This window comes from Ctenopharyngodon idella, chromosome 24 (assembly GCF_019924925.1).
Source record: "Ctenopharyngodon idella isolate HZGC_01 chromosome 24, HZGC01, whole genome shotgun sequence".
Classification (NCBI taxonomy): Eukaryota; Metazoa; Chordata; class Actinopteri; order Cypriniformes; family Xenocyprididae; genus Ctenopharyngodon; species Ctenopharyngodon idella.
In genome coordinates, this window is record NC_067243.1 from 6,051,676 (window position 1) to 6,071,728 (window position 20,053).

A 20,053-nucleotide genomic window follows, 5' to 3' on the forward strand; every position below is an offset into this window, starting at 1 on the left:
TGTGAGTATTGGATGAGGTCTCTGCAGTGTACCAAGGACTTAGTTTTGTATTGAACACAATTGTACATGAATATAGAAGTCAATTTAACAATCCTTCAGATATGAAGGAGGCCTGATCTCTTGAATCTGGAAATGTGTCATTTGGTGACATTACTGCACACTTTTATTGCTGCCTGTCTAACATCCAGGCAAAAACTGGTCAGGGTTGATTACATTAGCTTGCTCTCAGATGCTATTCTGCCTGTTAACCAGTGGATGGCACTAGAAGTAGCTAATCATATACAACATTCTCCTGCAAGCACTTTGTTTTCCTTTTAATTGATCAATTCGGTCATGACGTCGATTATAATTTCCTCAGTTTTTTGGTTTTGAACAGTGGTTTTTGATTTATGAGTATGCGACAATGCTTCACTACATCTTAATTGGAATACAAACATATTTCAAAGTTAAAGATTAAAATAAGGCAACAAATAGATAAAACTGCATCTCTTTGGCAGTAATTTATTTAGCAACTTTTTTTTTTTTTAATGAAAACACGGTGGCTTTAGAGGTCTTGCTTGAAGTATGATTCACAAAATGGTAATGCCTCTGTGTAATCCACATACCTTATTTTATTATTATTATTAACTAAAAACTACAATTATAAAATCGTACCTATATAAAACTTTCATTAACCCATGCTCAAAGAAATATATACTTTTGCTATTTAAGCTACTAAAATGCAGTTTTCTTTGAAAAATAATGTGAATCCTATGTTAGTATTCATCTGAACACACTAGGATCCAGATGTGCGCATGCGCATTACGCACCAAAACGCCGTGATTTTTGACTTTCCCGGGCCAAAAAAAAAAAGAAAGAAAAAAAATCCAGAATCCTTTGAGAATCCACGCCTGCTTTTTCACGGACCAATGCCCACTACAAGCCTCTCCAGCACCACACGCCGTGTGCTTGTGTTGGATACTCCACTGCGGTTCCGTTAAATCTGTTGAACGCGTCTTTCTCCGCGCGTTCAGAAATACGCCGGTTGGTCTCCAGCGCTTCGGAACCCATTAGCAGCCGCTGCCTTTGTGGGTCGGCTGTGGATTGACTTAATGCCTCCTTTAAAAGCCCTCCTCGGCTTTTTAAGTTCAAGAAAACACCCGGACCCCTCGCCGTATCGTCTTTGACTTTTGCAGGAGAATTAAATGTTTATTTTTTTGCCACCGGCGGAGCGCGAGATCTTGCCGGTTGCAGACGATGTTCAACGTTTTTGTATAAAACACCTTGTCCGTTCTAGTCGGTAAAACTTTACCTCAGAAAGCACAGTGGATAACTTGTGCGTTTCTCCGAGATTATTTTGTGTATTTTTTACCTCAGAAAGTGATGGCGGAGCGGGGAGCACGGCTGCTCGTGTTTTTCACAAGTCTCACCGTTCTCCGGTTCGGCGGTGCGGATAAAGGTAAGTTCCGTCCCTCTCGTACGTTATTACTTGCGGCGGACGCGGTTACGAGCGCAGCATCGCCAAATCCCCGCCAATGATTAACATTTGACAGTCTGTTCCTTCACTAACCATATGAATCTGTTTCTGCCATCTCGTTACACTGATATTTACCCTAATGTTTACCCTGCACAGCCTGGTTATATTTAAGAGTTGTTAACAGCTTGAAGGTTTAAATTCTACAAGGGGTCATACATGAACTTGCTATTTAGTGACTAAATCACCACAGGTTACTTTGAATGTAATGCGTATTGTAAACTTAATATCAAAATTAGCAATAGAGGATTTTGTCAGCCTTGCATCAGACCCATAAGCCATTACAGATTGGTTAGGAGAGCACTTGTAGAAAGCCACCACCTTCCATCCATCCATCCATCCATCCGCTCCAGAACAAGGGAGGAGGTTGCTCTTGACCTCGCCTAAAAGAGCTGTGGATGAGAGCCTAGAGGTTAATGATTGATTGATGATGGTAATGACAGGGTCAGATTCAGACATTTGGGAATCTTTACTGTTGGGAATGATGAAAGGGAATTTTCTGGCTGACTCAAATGAAGATCAGATCCCTCAGCTGCTGCCACTGAGATTGCTGTGAGGTGAATTTGTAAAATGACACCTAAGTCAAATGACCAAATTGCTTGACAGGAGAGATTTTTGCTTTTTGTTTGTTATTTGATTAATTCTACATCATTTTCTGTAGATGGTAACACATAATAAGCAGATGAAATATGTTTTCCCCCTTTAAATAAGCATCAGATGTGTTGTTCAGATCATGGTTGCAGGGTTCTCTGAGAATCGCTTTTTAAAGCTGAATGGCGTATGTTTAGTCTTTGTCTTTTCAGTGTTTTAAAGGACTCTAGATAGGGCTTGAATGGCGCTTTGTACATGTGGCCAGTTTCGAGTTACTAATCATGGCTTCCCTCTGAAAATAAGTTTTTGTTTATTTGAAACACATTTCCCTGAGGTTTCAGACGTGCAGATTTTAAAGCCAAGCCGCAAGTCCTCTCTCAAAGATAGTCTGCTTGTAAACTGACTATATTCACAATGTTTTATAGAGTTTCGTAGATTTCTTGTTGGTACAAAAAAATCTTGTCTTGTCGAACAGAATTAGACTCTCATTTGTGGTACAAGATCATTTGGATTGCAAAAAGCTTTAGGACACATTTCTTGAATTCAGAAATAGCTAGATGAAGTGGAACAGAATGCAGTGGTCTTGAGACATGCTTTTAAAAATTGCACTTGTTTTTATCTCAATACAGTGTCTTGCGCCAGAAGTCCTGCTCTCAAAAATAGTGTACTACAGGCTTTCACAAAATGCTTTATAGGGATATTCAAAGTAGTTCTTCTGTTTTGGTTTGATGGAAAATCCTTGTGAAATTTTGTAAAATAGAACCAACCTTTCCACTTTTGTTTTAGTTTAGATTTGACGCGCAACAGTTTAGCAGAAGCATGACTTATGGGCTTGTTTTGTCCACGCTTTTTTTGATAGCTTAATTGGAATGATAATAATAATTTGTTGGTGGATTAAATAATTGCCATGCAAACCTTTGAATCTAACTGCTATGATCACAATGTGTTTACAGAAGGTTTGTTAGCTATACAAATTTTCATCTGATCCTTTGAATATAACTACTTTCACAATTTCTTCACAAGATTCTTTAAGGCACATTTCAATGTTTCGTGAAATTTGCAATAAGATTAAATTGATCCACACTCTAAAAAAAATGGTGCTATATAGTACTAAAAGTGGTTCTTTGGCTCGTAATCATAGGGGAACCACTTTAAGTGCTGTATAGCACCAAAACTTGGTGCTTCAGTGGTTCTTCAGCGGTTCTTTGGGATGACTGAGTTGCTATATAGCACCACTACTGTATACAGAACCTGTTAAGCCCTTGTATGGTTCTTCAGCGGTTCTTTGGGGTGGTTAAGGTGCTATATAGCACCACTGCCATACAAAGAACCTGTTAAACCCCTTTTAAAGGTTCTTTACGAGCCAAAGAACCACTTTTGGTGCTGTTTAGCACCATTTTTGTTGAAGAAATAAAATGTGAAATGGCACCTCTTATGGGTTCTACATAGCACCATTTTACAAAGGTGCTGTAGAGCACCTTTAAAGACATGGTGCTACATAGCACCAAAAGTGGTTTCCCTATGATTACGAGCCAAGAACCACTTTTAGTGCTATATAGCACTATTTTTTTTTTTTTTTTTTTTTAGAGATTGATGAACATTGTCAGTAAGGGTGTTTTCACACTTGAGTCCTATTTAAGACTCCTTTAAGTGGACCAAGTGAAAAAGGACCCAGTTCTCTTTACATTCACACTGTCCCTGAAAGAGGAGTCGGATCCTTTTTTGGGCCATTTAAGTAGGAAGGTGTTCATACTGTTGCTTTTTGGATCTAGTCCAGTTTAGTGTTTGATGGCTGACCCTATGGCCTTCAAAATTCGATCCCATTCACTTACATTGTGTACGTTGTGAATGAATAATTTGTAGAGATCTCCAGAAGAAGCAGCCATGATGAACAGCCGATTTGTACGGAGGCATCTGATGACCGAACTAAATTGTAATTCGCATATGGAAAAATCAAGTGAGCCCGGACTGATTTGTGTTCACAATGGACATTTTTAGCGAACTGTACCATTAGCTGGAAGCAAATTGTACTCAGACCACCTCATAAGAGTTTCAGTTTGCTTTTAAGGGGACTGAAATGAGTTGGAGTGTTCACATATGAGCCAAAAATCACGCGAACCGCTCTCAGACCCCTGAAAAGGAACAAGTGTGAAAACACCCAAAGTGGTGGTTCTCTTCAACAGACTTTTTAATTTTCTGGTGTTTTACTGCTTAAAGTTCCAGTACTGATGCATCATAAAAGTGTTGAAAGATGAAAACCACTTTGCCATCTCTTATGCCACTTTGGGAATGGCAGGGGCTGGTCACAATTGTCATGCTGTCTTGGCATAATTGCTTTTGGCACAGCAGGTAAATGGCGCAAATGGAGACATCTGTAGCTATCTCCATCTCTCATTAGCTGTGTGTGTGTTGTTGGGAGGAGGTGGAGGGGCTCTCTGGTCTTGAAAGCAAGCTTAATACTCATCAATGTCAGGCTGAATGATTGAATGGCATTTTAGCGCATCCAGTTGACCCCTCCCGTTGCCGCTGCTGGTGGGATATCAACAGCACAATCTCATTCACAAGGCTCGAGGGTAAATTTGTGAATCTCTGCACTCACTCAGTCTCATACTCTCGCGGTCTGGCGCTTCGCGAGCATGATGCGAGTAGCCATTTTCTCGGCGCCTGCAGCTGGTTGAGAAGGGGAGACAAACACATTCATCCTGTGTCTTATCTGTGTGCTCTTGTCTAAGTGTGACTGGCAGTGGGCAATGGAGTGTTTGGTTCTCCCCTTGGCTCCTTATCAATTTGTAGAGATTTCACCTTCTAGATCGCCTATGGCTGACTGATATGGTGTGTTCTTGTAGATGTAGTTGTGAAGTGTGTTGGATGGAAAGACAAGTCATTGGTTGTTTAATTTCACTGGGGGTAGAATGATACATGACTGGACCCTGTGTGGAGCCTTTTGTTAGATCTGAGTCATTTGAAAGTTCAACTATCTGCTTGACAAAATTCTAGAATAAAGTTTTGCAAGGCGGTCATTGAAATTCCACAGATTTCTGACATTAAAACAGCTTGAACCACTTAACATACATTATACAGTACAGACTAAGTTCAAACAGATCATTTATGTTTTATGTGTGCTATAAACTTTCTTTGTCTTTTCCACAGACTTTTGCATTCAAAACAACTTGAACTTGTACATCATACAGACCAGGGTTGTGCAGCATTCAGTATCTTTTGGGAATATCTTTTAAATTCCTATTTAATTTATGAATTTGAATTGAGGTAGCAGACAGGATGCAGATTTGAATGTAACACCGTGACGCGACGTCGCGACACGCAATAAAAGGTATCTTTTCCATGTTAATCAGAGTTTTTGTCCTAACCAGCCGCGACAAGCGACGATTCTATTTTAGAAACGGTTTCTATTTCTCCGCGATGTCGCGGCTGGAACAGCAACACAAAATATGGCAATGATAATCTCAGGTACTGTTTATGTGCTTTATTTAATGTTAAAAGCATCTAATGTGAGTTTGAATATCATTCTGTGTTCCCAGCTTTTTAGCTGTAATGAAAACAGCACTGGCTAATTTACCTCAGATCTTGAAAATAAATGGGCACAAGAACGTTCAAACAGTCAACTCAATGCGAACAAACAAGTGTATTCTATGACAAAGATTGGTTCAGTCACTCTGTATGTACTTTAAATAATGTTTAAATGGTGTAATATTTATGAATTTTACTATGTACTTGCCCATTTCATTGTCTGCTGTGCTCTTGCCGACAGAGCCCGCCCACACTCTCTTCTGATTGGCTGTGGTTTTTGATTGATTTTATCGCTTCTCATTGTCGCGTCGCATCTAGTGTGGACAGTCAAATTGCTCGTCGCTGGAATCTTATCGCATCGCGTCTGGTTAGGACACGGTGTAAGGAAGTAGATATAAAGAAAATAAATTAATAAATGAAACCACTGTAAAAAATTATTTTCATGATTTGTTATCGCAACATTTTTCTCATCAAATCAACTTAGATAATTAATGTAGTTCAGATAACATAATATTTTGGGTTTCTGTTGATTAAACCAATCGCCTTCATTGTTTTAACTCAAATTTTTAATTACAATGAACTCAATTTTAAGGCAACCAGGTAACTTAATTTTTAAAGTTAAACCAAAAATTTTATTTTACAGTGTAGTTTTTAAGAGTTTAAAAAACATTTAAATGTTAGCTAGTTTTGTTAGTTTTTAAAATGTCTAAAACTCTTTGAAGTTTGAAGGCCCTATGGACAGATTGATATATTTAAAGTGCGACATATAGAAATTATTTAGTTTATATATTTCATCATATTTTATAAACTAACTTTTGTGGATTATGGTGGAGGAACACTTCATTTCCCAGAATGCATTACCTGCGATGGATTTCTACCTGTCGTTCCAGTTGGACTTCCTGTGGGATGTAGCCAGATCAGTTTAAATTCCAGTTCATTATCATTAAAGTGAGCCAATTCTTCATTTCATTTTGTCCAACCCTGGGACAAACTGTCTTTCTAGACAATATGTTTTAAATGTGCTATTTACAAACTTTTAAAATACTATTTTGTTTGATTTAAGTGAAAGTGATGGCTTCATCATTGTTATATTCATCTCCATTCTTAAATTGATTAGGGTACAATGTCTTTAAACTGTTTATTCTGATTCAAAGCCGACTGAACACTCTTGCACAAAAATGTAATCTGTTGCAAAAATCTAGTTCATTCTAGAGTTGTAAAAGTTAATTTTGCAAATACTTTTTAGTCTGGAACGCGTGTTGAAACCCTGTGGTTTGGTTGTGTGGAGCCACTGAGATCCATGAGTGTGGAAAGGATGGAAAATTCCAGCAGGAGTGTTGCTGTTTGCAGTAGGAAGACGTATTTGTCCTTCTCAATATAGCTTTTCACTAGGCGGACCCTCACTCTCAGCCTCTTACTGGGAAAGGTCAAAGCCCTGAAAGACAGGGGTCACCCTTGATTTCTCCTACCGTGGTCTTGGTGAATAGAGAACTCTTGCTGGTTGTTATTGCTCCTCCAACACCTCTCTTGGCTTTTTTGTGTCCTGCTTGTAAGGAATGTTTAGATTGAGGGCAGTTGTGGTGAAGGAATCATTTTAATGAGGTCAGGAGAGATCTTGCTGAGAGGAGCCCAGTGTTTGACCCTTGCTGTGAGGGTCTAGATACATGGCTTTTGTGTGGATTGAAGGTCTTAACAGCTGTCTGCGAGAACCTGAACAAGACATAACTAAACCAGCTCTAGTTGTACATGCTAGAGTCCAAATCATCCAAAATCCAATTTGCCGTATTCATGCTTGATTTCAATCTGACCTTGCTCTTTTCACATCTTTTAAGTTGATCTTATGGAGTTGTGTCAATCAAAGCTTTCTCTGGTAAGCATCCAGACTTATGGTCAGCTCAAGATCTTTGTTATCCTGATTATTTGATCATTTGTCCTTACAAACTCGGCATATGTTCTGTGTCGAATAGCAATCACTCCTGTTCCCCCCCCTCCATAAGTGCTGTGGTTTTCCCATTGGGTTAAGCAGGAGGCTATGAATAATGGAAGAGAACCTTGGCTGTCTCTAAAACGGTGATTAATTGGTTTAATTTGATCATGTTGTACCTTTTGGGCTGCGTACACCACCTGATTTGTCCTCAACCTACTAATGAATGTCTTGTAGCTGCCGTGGATCATTTCGCAGCTAGGAATGGCACACTTTGACCCTCCTGTCTATGAAAGTCCACTTAAAGAGACCCAAACATGTCATTTACTCACACTCATGTCGTTCCACAAACTGAAAAAATAGATATTTTGAAGAGTGTTTCAACTGTTTTTTGATCAGTCAATGGGCTCCAAAAAATGGATTGGACTCCTTTCACTTGCATTGTATCAAAACGCAGACATTTTTCATCTTTTGTGCTCCACAGAGAAAGTCAGAAAGGTTTGTAATGACACGATGACAGAACTTTCATGTCAGTGGTTCAGGAGATTGAAACGGCTCCATATTTTAAGAAATGTAACCATTCTTTATTTTGCTGATTTAGTAGTGATTTCTGGATCGAGCCATGTCTTTTGAGCTGGCCTTTCAAAAGTAAATGCAATGGGCTGACATAGTAATTGATCCCTGATTGGTAGGTTTGGGGGTATGTAACCATGGAGAGAATTTTCCAGTTCTCCAGGCCTCATGCTAGCTGCCTCCCGCTGATATCAGCTCACTTAGTCTCTGTAGGGAAGGCAAATTACTGCCTTTCTTCTGCAGAAACCTGCTGAAATGTAGTTAGCCATTTATAGGTCTGAACACTTTGGCCTAATTTAATGGATGGCCTCACTCTAACTCAAAAACACAGGTCATTAGATTAGCTATTGATCATTTTGACTGCTTTAAAATGTTCATTTTTATCTTGTAGATCTCCTGAAAATACACCTTATTGTGATGCATTGACTAAACTGATTGAGAGCAAGCTAATAATGACATTCTTTGTAGCTTGATTATTTCTTTCATACCTTAAGCAAAGCCACAATCCCTATCTCTACGTTGTCTTACATCTTACAAATGATACATTTAAAAAGGGCAGCCAAGCTTACGTTAATGTCCCTTTGTACTCCACATTACGGAAAGGCTATAAAGGGCATCCAGGCTCAGAGATGACTGGCGAATGATAAACCGGCCTTTCCTCCTCATTAGCTTTATGGAGAAGTCGCTCTATTTGTCGGCAGGGATGAGACGGGCTTCGCTTGACCCTGAAAGAGGTGATGTGGAGCAGATAGCAGAGTTGTGTTTGAAGCACAAGTAGGTTACAAATTGTTTTGGAATTATTAAAAAGTTGGTAACTCCATGTGGGCTGTTTGCCCGAGGCTCTGGTTTGTTTGTTTTTTTTGAACATAAGGGCTTTTCACACTGTACTTAACCCCGTTAAGATTTTTTTTTAGAGTTATCGTCGTTTTAAACACCGCTTTTAACCCCAGGTAAAGAAATGTTTCACACTTGTAATTTAGAAGCAGGGTTAGCACTGCTTTTGCTGTATTAACCCCGCATTGCGGTGCCAAACATGTACAGTGTGAAACGATGCAGTGTTAGAATGCTACAGCTAGATGCTTATCATAAGACAACCAATCGCGTACTCCTATTTTCTAGGGCTGGGACAATACATTGATTCTCGATTCATGATACAATTATTCTGGATCGATTCTGATATTTTCCGAATGTATCACGAATCGATTCTGAGCTAGGTTTTTAACAGCAGATGGCACTACGTGCTTTAGAAACAGCCATTCTCCGCTTGCTTCCAATTCCTTGCGCACACCACTTAAACCTAAAATAATCATTCATAAAGTTCGAAAAGGTTGAAGTGAATTACAAGGTTGTTCGCAGTGGGCTGTGTTTACGTTAATCTTGCGTCATGAAAGCATTCTGAGCCGAGGTGCAAGTACATTTAACCACCGAACGCATGATCATTCTCTAGCACTCTTCTTGGTGAGCATTTGAGTGTGCGGTTAAAAACTAGTCGAGCGTAATCTGCTGTTAAAAACTTAGCTCAGAATCGATTCGAGAGAGAATTGTGATATTGTGTCTAAACAGCGTTTGAGAGGAAAAATGTCAACGTGACAATTTGAGTGAAGAAGAGACCATTTCATTCTTACCTTTTATAGTCCAAAATGTCCATTCAGTATAAACTTGATAGTACAGTCGGCAATACGAGGATGGACAATGTAAACAGGTCGCGTGCTGCGTTTATCCAATCAGTGACACTGACGTTGCAAATATACAAATAAGAACGTTAACCCAGGGTTTATGTACAATGTGAAACATCAGCTTATGAATACCCAGGATTAATTGTTAACCCTGGGTAAATTATGAGCAGTGTGAAATGTGAAGCAGGATAACACAGGGTTCCTTTTACCTGGGGTTTAGAATTACCCAGGGTTAACTAGGCCTATTTCAAGTGTGAAAAGCCCAATTATGGCCCATTTTTGGGAGAACTTTGTGTTCTTGTTCCAAGTGTTAAGTTTTTCTGTTACAAGTCAAAATTTGCATGCAGTTTACGAATAAGAACCACCTAATTGTCGCCATCCTTCTGATATGTAAAATACTTTTTGATGTAGTAGAGTTCTTTGAAACTTACAGTTCCTGCTGTGAACCCAAAGGAGTCTATCATAAAGTAGTGATGAAAATAGAGTTTGAACTTTCCATAACTATCGTAATATTGATCCAACTGCTGAAAGAATGACCAAATCATGCTAGTATTTGTAGTGCATTATGATTGACAGGCCAAATTCTGCATTGCAGATTGTGTGAGTGTCTGCTGATGGGAATTAATTTAATGATAGTGTTGTTTTCCTCATTGTGTTGTCAACAAGCCAATTAATTTCATCCTCAAGTAGCGGCAGATCGCAAATATTTTGCAGGGTTTATCTTGGAAGCAGACGTCCACCGCTGTATGTAGCCTTGCATCTGAAGGAAATTGCTGTTTTTGCTAATTAGACATGATTGAAGGCATGTCACGGGTACATGGAGTATATACATGGAGTTATAATGGCAGGACACATCCATCAAACATGCACCGACTCCGTGAACTCCTCCCATGGGATTTTGATTAACCCTTCCCCTGGATGAAATGCATAAATTGTGTGCCTTTTTTTTTTTCCCCCCTGCCGTTAGCGTGTACTGTCTGTCTGTTGCGTATATATAAAGGCCAGGACGTGATTTAATCATTGGCTGTATTCTTGGGGCACCGTCCTTGCTGTGCATGCATCAATTACACACACAGACGCACATGCGCTTTAATAAGCCTGCAAGTGTGCTGTTGGCAGTAGTGGTGTCACGGAGACTGATGGTTGTGACAGCAGGCGGGTGATAATTAACCAAGATTCCTGCTATTCACTTTCTCGCACACACACGCGCTTCTGTTTGAAGCTGGATAGAGGCAGGTTACAGTGTGTGTGCATGTGTTTTTAAGGGGCACAAATGGTGCACTAAACACACCAGGGTCGTCGGTTCAAGTGTTCCCTCAGGGCAGAGCAGGTGACTGAGCATTAGCTAGTGGGTAGTTTGTCCCGTTCCGAATGTGGTCTAATTAAATAGAGAAGTAGACTCCACATATCTTTTTGCTAAGACATTGGATATGCCCTTGATCTTCATGTGGCTAATAATATATTAAACAAAAATGTAATGAAGCACATTAAAGGGTCTTTTAAGCAACATTCTCATCCCCTTTCACATATTTTGAGAGAAATGTTGATTTTTAACTCTCATTAATTTATTTGATGGTGTAAAGTGTGTTTTGTATCCGATTGGAGTCGGATCTCACGCACTTTTGAGGATGCTCTTTTTAACCCAGATGTAGAATATTTTTCCAGTTGTATTCAATGGGAGCGCCGTGTTTTTAAAAAGCCAGGAGCGTTACAAGATGCTGAGCGTCTGTTTCACACTGAAGTGCTGAGTGTTCAGTGTTTTTTACCAGTCGTCGAGAGTTAAAGAAGTTCAATTTTGGCTAAAACACAGCGCTTATCACTGTCACTTTGTACCCAGCCGTCAAATCACAGTGGAGGAGGGGCGGGACAAATACAACACCGACCAACCGCCACATTCTGCTTGTACAACGTCAACAGATACAACAATAATTAATATAAAACACGTTAAAGCCATAATATCAATGTTAACCAGCATTAAATTATTGCTTTGACTATTGGCAAGTGTTTAGGCTGAATAACCCACAAACAATGACTAAATTTTAACATTGACAGTAACAAATATCCCCACGCTGCCCAGTGGAAAAGGAAAGTCGTTTTGTGTAGATGGATTTAAACTTAATTGAACACCCTTTTGACAGGTGAACTGTGTTTCACGTATTTAAAGAGCCAGTGAAATTAGTTATGGTTCTCTTTTCAGAGGTTTGCTGAGGGCCACAGTAGGTTATATTGATGAGTTTTCCTATTGGGAAGCTATTGTGCGTTATGCAGGAAGCCAATAGGAAGAGCTGTTCATCTGTCTGAACTGCCTGTGTAAATATGGCTCTGGGTGGGCGGCTGTAGAGAGTGTGTGTGTGTGTGTGTGTGTGTGTGTGTGTGTGTGTGCGCGCAAAGGTATTGAAAGAGATGAGAATAACATAGACCTAGACATAAACTATAAAATTTGACGTGAAAACAAGTCTGCAAGAGCTAGAGAAACAGTAATGGTGCAATGGGCCTCATTCGTTTACGCAAGAATGCTTTTACGAACAATTTAAACAAATGCAATGTTCAATGGCCAAATTTATGAGTAAAAAGTTCATAAAGTGTTCTTGGGTAAATTGTTTCATTAAATTTAATGCAATGCTTTATATAAAAATGCTTTTACAATCAATTTAAATATGTTTTCAATGGGTAAAGCCCTGTGTAAATAGTTCATAAAAGCATTCTTGTGCAATTTTTCATATTAAGTTCAATGCAAAAAGTCATGCAAGATATTTTTGCGAATGCTTTTTAATGTTTAAATTCATGTTTAAAGGGATAGTTCACCCAAAAATGAAAATTATCCCATGATTTACTCACCCTCAAGCCATCCTAGGTGTATATGACTATTTCCTTTCAGAAAAACACAATCAGAGAATATCCCGGCTTTTCCAAGCTTTATAATGGGAAAAAATTCATCCATCCATCGTAAAAGTAATCCATATGGGGTTAATAAAGGCCTTCTGAAGCGAAGCGATGGGTTTTTGTAAGAAAGATATCCATATTTAAAAGTTTTCTTACAAAAACCTGGAGCCGTATTGGTTCATTTGTACGATGGATGGATTAATTTTTTTGGGCTTCAAAATGTGGCCCCCCCTTCACAACCATAATAATTGGAGGTGCAAGGATATTTTTAAATATATCTCCCATTGTGTTTGTCTGAATGAAGACTGTCATATACACCTAGGATGGCTTGAGGGTGAGTAAATCATGGGATAATTTTTTATTTTTGGGTGAACTATCCCTTAAAATAGTGTTCATGTTTAATTAGTGAGAGCCAGTGTGTCTCAACCTATCCAAAACTACTTAAAAACTACTGCATCTACTCCAACTAAGGTGTGTTGGCACGTTTTGTATATATATGTTAGCAAACAGCACTTTTACAATGACTGCAATGCTTTCCTCTGTAAACTTTTGTCTTGTGAAGGCCTCATAATAACCTTGTTGGTATATGATGCCGCCCCCTGTGTAACATAAGATTTGAGCTGCGGCAAAGTTCTGAATCTCTGTTCACTGTTCTGATCTCTGTCATCATATTGGCCCTGACGGTGAATTACGGCATGTAATTGAAAAGCGATGGGGGGAATTTAACGACGTGTATGGCTCCCCGGTGACCTTTGGAAAGTGTTTGCTTCCTCTTATTTTCCCTTTTTCCGCATCCGAGGCCATGATTGATGGCCACAGTGTTTATCCTGAACCTCGACGAGGAAGAGAATGATTGGCCATGACCAATTCTGTTAGTTGTCCGGGGGGATTCGGAGGCTCGCTTTTGTCCCATGATACGTCGGTGTCGTTTCAGGACGTGCTGTATTAATGAAAGCCAAGGGCCCATTTATACACACATCGTCTGGGAAATGGAAGCTGCGCTTTTAAATGCAGATGATTTTGAAGCTCAGTTATTGTGGTTAACCTTCCTTTCTAGCATATCTCACCCAGAATCCTCAGAGGAGAGCCGCTCGGAGCTGTGAGTCATAGTCTTTTTGTTAGATTACGTGGGCGTCAAAAGCAACGAAATATTGCAGCCTTGCATGAGTTTGGGATTTGCAGATGCGACTTTGAGATTCTTGAAATGCAAATGATGAATTGAGCAGCGTTAGTCACTGGTGCCCTCTACTTTAGGAACGTTATTGCTGGAAAAAAGTCTTTTTCAGACTTTCCAGGAAACGTCTTGGGTGGGTGACGCCTCATTGGTTGTTTAACAAAGCTTTCTGTTTAGCGTCCAATTCGGAGCGGAAATTGCTTGAATGGTGGATTCATTATTATTCTTAATGAAAAACTCAACTAATCCTTTGCAGGTTCCCTGTTAGTACTTGATTTAAATCCAAAATGTTGCTAAATAGGCGCTTTTACCTTTCGCTTTGAAACCAAATCTTCTGCCATTGTCTTGTCAGTCAGCTCCTCACTCTCGTGATAAATGAAATCCGACTCCTGCTGCTGATCTGTGCTGCGACTCTGATTCGGCTCACAGTGCATTGAGCAGATGTGTTCAGTTTTCAATGTAGTGTCTGTTTTCTAACTGAACTAAATGATTTTTATTACTATAAAAAATCAAAACGACAGTGGGGGCCGGTGCCGCGGTGGGCCAGTGATGTAACCGGTGTTGCGGCTGAATACCGGTAACATCGTCAACACCGACTATCGAAGCAAGCTTAGCTTCCAGTTATTTAATTCTACAATCATATATCTTCCCGAAATTGAAATTACTCAAATTTTACCTTTCAATTCCTCTGTAAAGGCTGTTCCACATGACTCAAGTTGCATTGAACTCGATGGAGGGAGCGTAACTTTGAACCATTTAGCTGTTAACTTTCAAAGCACAGCTAATGATTAAATCAAGATTGTACTACGCTATAAAGATATGACATTCAGAGAATAATCAGTGGAAATGACAGTCTATGCAATTAAATACATGAAAATTGCCCTCCAATTTTAGTTTTGAACAACAATGAGGGTGAGTAAATGATTTATTGGTGATTTTTATCCCTTTAAAGCATCTCAGGATCTCTAAAATGTCAAAATGTTCTTTATTCTTTACAATTTATTTTTGTTATTGAATCATAGATATTTTGATTAATGTCTCTCCAAGGTTTCCCCAAAGCCACGGTTTCTTTAGACCCCTGACACGCATCCTTTTAAACCCTCAAGCTACATTCTCTCTTTTTCATTGTTGTCCTTTTTTATGTTATGATGGATTTATCCACTGAAAAAACAATTTACTTTCCCGGTGCAATTTTGCCATGACGACAGCGATAGATAACAGAGATGTCAGTTTATTAACGGTTCCTGAGTAGTTTATTCCGCTCGCTTTGAGGACCAGGATATGTTTTTTCCCTCCCATCCAGAGAGTTTGAGCATACATTTCTTTAAAGCCGTTCTGAGCGCCTGCTGAGAAGAGATAAAAGGAACGCAGCGGAAGAGTAGAGTTCGACTCTAATGGAAGGGGCAGTCGCAGACAGGTGCGAATGAGAAATAAAGGATAAAAAAACAGAGATGGAGATGAAAACGAAGCCATGGATGGCTAGTTCCCAAGCTTCATGATCCACCCATCATGGGCTTCACCTAGAGCTTGTTTTTTTATATAAGATCATTCCTTTGACCTACACCTAAAAAGAAAAAGAAGATATTCTTTGTAATAGGACCTGGGAGCCACTTATGTCCCTGTCCATCCATACATGTTTTTTTTTTTCCAGTAGAAATGAAAACAGCACTATTGTTTGTGGATCTTTTCTTTTCCAAACCACAAACCATTCATGCACGCACAGACTTTCTAAACTAACGGTGCACTTATATGCACTTAACTGCTCCGAACTTGGGCTGTCAAGTAATTAAAAACATCACTCAGAACATTTTCAACATCTTTTACTATAAATGCCAAATTTTTAAGACGCCATCTTAAGTTAAAAGCAGTTCAACTGAAAGTTTAATGCTCCGTCTAGCTGTTGAGAATGATTCCTGTGTGAACTTTTGGCTCAATTTGCAGTCAGGGTGAGTTGATACTGTTACTGTAACCTGCAGATTTTGGTCAGTCGAAGCTGGCAGATTTAACAGAAGATGGGAGCACTTTTTTTTTTTTTTTTTTTTTATTGTTTAGACCTGTTCCCATCAAGGATGATAACTATAACCATTATATTTTAATAGGGATGCACCGATATGAAAATTTTGGCCGATACCGATAACCGATAATTGTTTATATTTGAAAGCCGATAAATCTAAATCCAAATTTTTATATAATTTTTGAGAGCCTGATTACAAAAACAAAAGTCTCACCTTTAAAATCCATGTCCCAAGCACACAATTATAATGACGTTATATCATTATAATTTTATGTAGCCTATATGACAGATTTGCGCTGCACATGTTGCACTTGTATTTTCCTTTTTGAAGTGATTTTAATCATATTTCAAGCAATTCAAAGCCATTATGGTGGACACAGTGTGCATCTGAAGTGTCTCAGCTGAAGGAAATTGTCCAGTATTTATCTGCTTTAATATATTGACCAAATTTTCTTATTGGGCCGATAATGATAACATTAAAAATTAACATATCGGCCGATACCGATATGGTGGCCGATATATCTTGCGTCCCTAACCTCCAACTCTTATTGCAGTTTCCACCAAGTGTTTGTTATTTTTAAATGCTTTATTACATTAAAATAATGTGTTATTTTGGCAAGTTTGGCAACTCTAGTCTAAATGTGAGCATTCGAGGTGAATTGGTAGTTGTGAAAGTGCAGAGGAAAGCATGTTGAAGTGTGTGTGCGCGTGTAATTTACAGCAAGCAGTTTCCCTTGTTCTGCTTGGAATCAGTTATTTATTTCCTAATGCCTCAGCTGTGTTTTAATTAAGGATGTGTACTCGCTGCACTGTTGGAAATTAATTTACATTTGCCTGAAAATAAGAAGTAATCAAAGACTGTTGAGATCAAAACCAGAGAGACTGCAGCACAATTAAAAAAACCTGCAGCGCAGACCCTGTATCGAACAGATATTCTCCATTGACCCAGTTTGGGTTCCTCTGGGACTCTCGACGCTTCTAGAACCCGTTTAACCTTCTCGAGCTAATGATGGCGGTCAGGTAGGAAGCGCAGGCACAGGACAGTGAGAGAAAGTGTGCATTATTAACTTTGTTTTATTAGACGACTCCCTATGGGTTCGAGCGCTTTGAGGTGTGGGTGTTAATTGGTGTTGTTTTAAAAGCCTTTGTTCTAAAGACACTGTATGGATTTGGAGACAGCACACTTTTTTCTTTGAAGGATGTTGAAGCTTTATGGAAGCATCTATATTTTTATGCTGATAGTCCATATAAGGCTGTTTCCACCATCTCTGGTGATTCGTTCATGACGGCAGTGCGAAATATGACGTACTGTATATGGGGCCCAAAAACGCAAACCACACTCGCAGAGTTGGCTGTGGTCTTCTTAGAGACAAGACTGCGTGTGTATTTTGGCGTTGTTCCTATAGACGCTTTGGTTTTCTTCTTATCTCAGACTGCCATTCACCTGAAGGCTTCTGTGCGTGTATGAAAGTGTGCGTGTGATTGTTTTGCTTTGCAGTGTTTTCTCTCTCTTATAGCTTTTCTATATCAGCCATGCTGAACAATCATCATACATGAGGCCATTTCAAGATTGTCAGCATCGCCCAGTAAGCATCAGCCCATTTGGAAAATTAATTGAAATATTACTTCTAAAATCTTCTTAACACTTTGTTAATGGATAATGCACACCATCTGTTATGAACTAATAAATATTTGTAGTAAATATTGTGTAATATAAGACTATACATTTGGTTAAAATTAAATAGCAAAGAACTTGGGTGTGAGCAAAAACACGCTGTTTTTGTGTGTGTCCCTTTAAATGCAAATGAGCTGCTGCTCCCGCCCCCTTTCCAGAAGAGGGCGGAGCTTTAACAGCTCACGCTTCGGTTGCTCAACAACAACAAAGCTGGAGAATCTCACGCAGCCAAAATGAGGATTGTCAGTAACGGTGTTCAGCCTTACATTGTTCAAACCGGAGTCGACACTGATGGAGAGACTCAGGAAGAAGTTACAACTTTTAGAATGAAACTGGACGTTTCTGAATGGTTAGTGGATAAATTTATGTAGTTGCTGCAGAGCTGATTCAGCTCATCGACTAGCATGTTAATCTTTTCTGCAAATCCAGTGTTGAATTGACCCTCGTTTGTGAAGCAGTCAACACTCTACTAAGAACTTTCTTCACATGTAGTAAAAATCACTGTATTTCTCCACCTCTCATGTCTTTATCGTTTCCCGTCCAACGAGACTTCCGATTTGTTTCCTGTTGTGAAGTTATAACTCAATGTGTCCAGATTGTAAAGCAGCTTCATTGTGGGGCTGAGCTCTGGTATTAAGTGTTTGTATTGTGTTTTTGGAGAGCTGCTCTCTCTGAAGGGCTTTTGTCTGTCAGCCTCTTTCTGCTGCTGAGATGTTCGGTGTAAACCCGTACTACACCACCACCCCCTTCTCCTTCTGATGCCGCTGAACATGAGCTCCTAAATCAATGAGAAAAGGGCAGCTCGACTGTGATGGGCCTCACTTTAAAAGACCCAAGGAATGAGAGGAGGAGGGGGGAGAGAGCACGCTGTGAGCTGAGAGACTACATATGTGGGTTTTTCTTCATGTGTACACAGACATACACACAATCCAGAGGGGTTGGTGAAGATCAGTCGCTTCATTGCTATTCTCATGCCTCTCTTGAGAGAGAAAGAGACTGGAGACTTCAGCTCTGGAATTACTAAAAAGCACCACAGAAGTAGTATATACACGACTCGTGCTATGTTCCACATCTTCTGAAGTTATTTGATAGCTTTGTGTGAGGAACAGACTGAAATTTAGGCTGTATTTCAAAAATCTTGCTCTTCACTCTCCCTATACATTCAAATTTGCACCATCCAAGTCATCCTTTTCGAAGTGCCTTATTTTCTTTTTAGGGGTTCAAAGGCATAGCGCTGAAACCCTAGTGTAATTGTTAAATTTTCCAAGGATCAGCATTCTCCCCTAAAAGTGATCGGGCAGACCAAACTGTAAGTCGTAGAGACTTGAAACTTTGAGGACTGGTAGAACTCACAGCGTCTACAACGTCAGCAAGGCCTGACGGCGGCACTACAGTGGTGAAAAGTACGAAATCGCTCATAACTCCTAAACCGTTAGGCATAGACTCAAATGTCTGGAATCCTTGGCTCAAGACAGACAAAACGCATGCCTCAGAATCGCTCGTTTTTGGGTATTTTGGATTTTTTGAAAAACCTACTTTTGCGAACTAGTCCAAGGTTTTTACCCAATCGGAACCAAACCAGTGCAGTGAGATTCTCCAGAGTCTGATTGTCAGTAGTTATCAAAAAAAGTTGAAATTTCGATTCACGGTCACTAAGGGCCACCAAAACATTCGAAGTGGCCGGAGCCACTTTTACTAAAATGGCTGTAACTCGTGAACGGAATGAGAGATTTTTTTTACCAAACTCAGCACACCTGTGTAAGAGCTCATTCTGTGGTAACATTAAAAAGAACGCTGCAACTGGCCACTTGGTGGCGCTATAAAAGGAAAAAAGCAGTCTGATCGACTTGAAAATTGCCATGCAGTGTCTTTGTCCAAGGTGCCATGATTGTCTATGAGGACATTGACGCATGTCAAAAAACATGTCCAATGAAGTTTGAGCAGCTATCAGACAAGGTTAACGGAGGTTGATCAGAACAAAACTCGCTGGGCCTGTTTGACTCATGGCCCTTGAGGCACCACCGGAGGGCGCCTTCGTGTTTTTCACGTGTGCAAAGGATAGTGTATCGCGTGATTTTTCACACACGGCCACGACATTCGTACCACATGGTAGAAGTCAAGTCAGGTCACCTTTATTTATATAGCGCTTTTTTTTTTTTTTTTACAATGCAGATTGTGTCAAAGCAGCTTTACAGTGATAACTGGTATATAATTTTGGCTGCACAGCAGCTCTTAAAGAAAATGGTGTCATTGTCCAGCTTAAGTAAATTGTACGGAGCCCTGCACATGACATGCAATAAAAAAAATTTATGCGCATGATTTATGAATCGAGGGAACGAATTAGTAAATCGTGTGCACGATTTAGCCCACTATTTTTTTTTTTCCTGCATGTCATGTCCGGGGCTCTGTAAAATTCAGTATTGATTCATTCCATTGTAAAAATCAATAGTTATTAATGTAGTTCACATACAATGGTGTCAATGCAGGCAGATCAAAAACATT

The 20,053-nt window shown here is 39.6% G+C and overlaps 1 protein-coding gene across 3 annotated transcripts in view; it reads left to right on the forward strand.

Annotated features, from left to right (window-relative positions):
• Positions 1 to 531: 531 nt before the first annotated feature.
• LOC127507454 (neogenin) overlaps positions 532 to 20,053 on the forward strand; it is a 135,377-nt gene continuing 115,855 nt past the window's right edge. For 2 of the 3 annotated variants that reach the window (XM_051884577.1, XM_051884578.1), the window contains exon 1: positions 533 to 1,438. In XM_051884577.1, coding sequence (XP_051740537.1) covers positions 1,363 to 1,438 — 76 coding nt within the window. In that variant the 5' untranslated portion in view covers positions 533 to 1,362. Of the gene's footprint in view, positions 1,439 to 20,053 lie in introns of all 3 variants that reach the window. The other variant, XM_051884579.1, reaches the window with a different exon arrangement.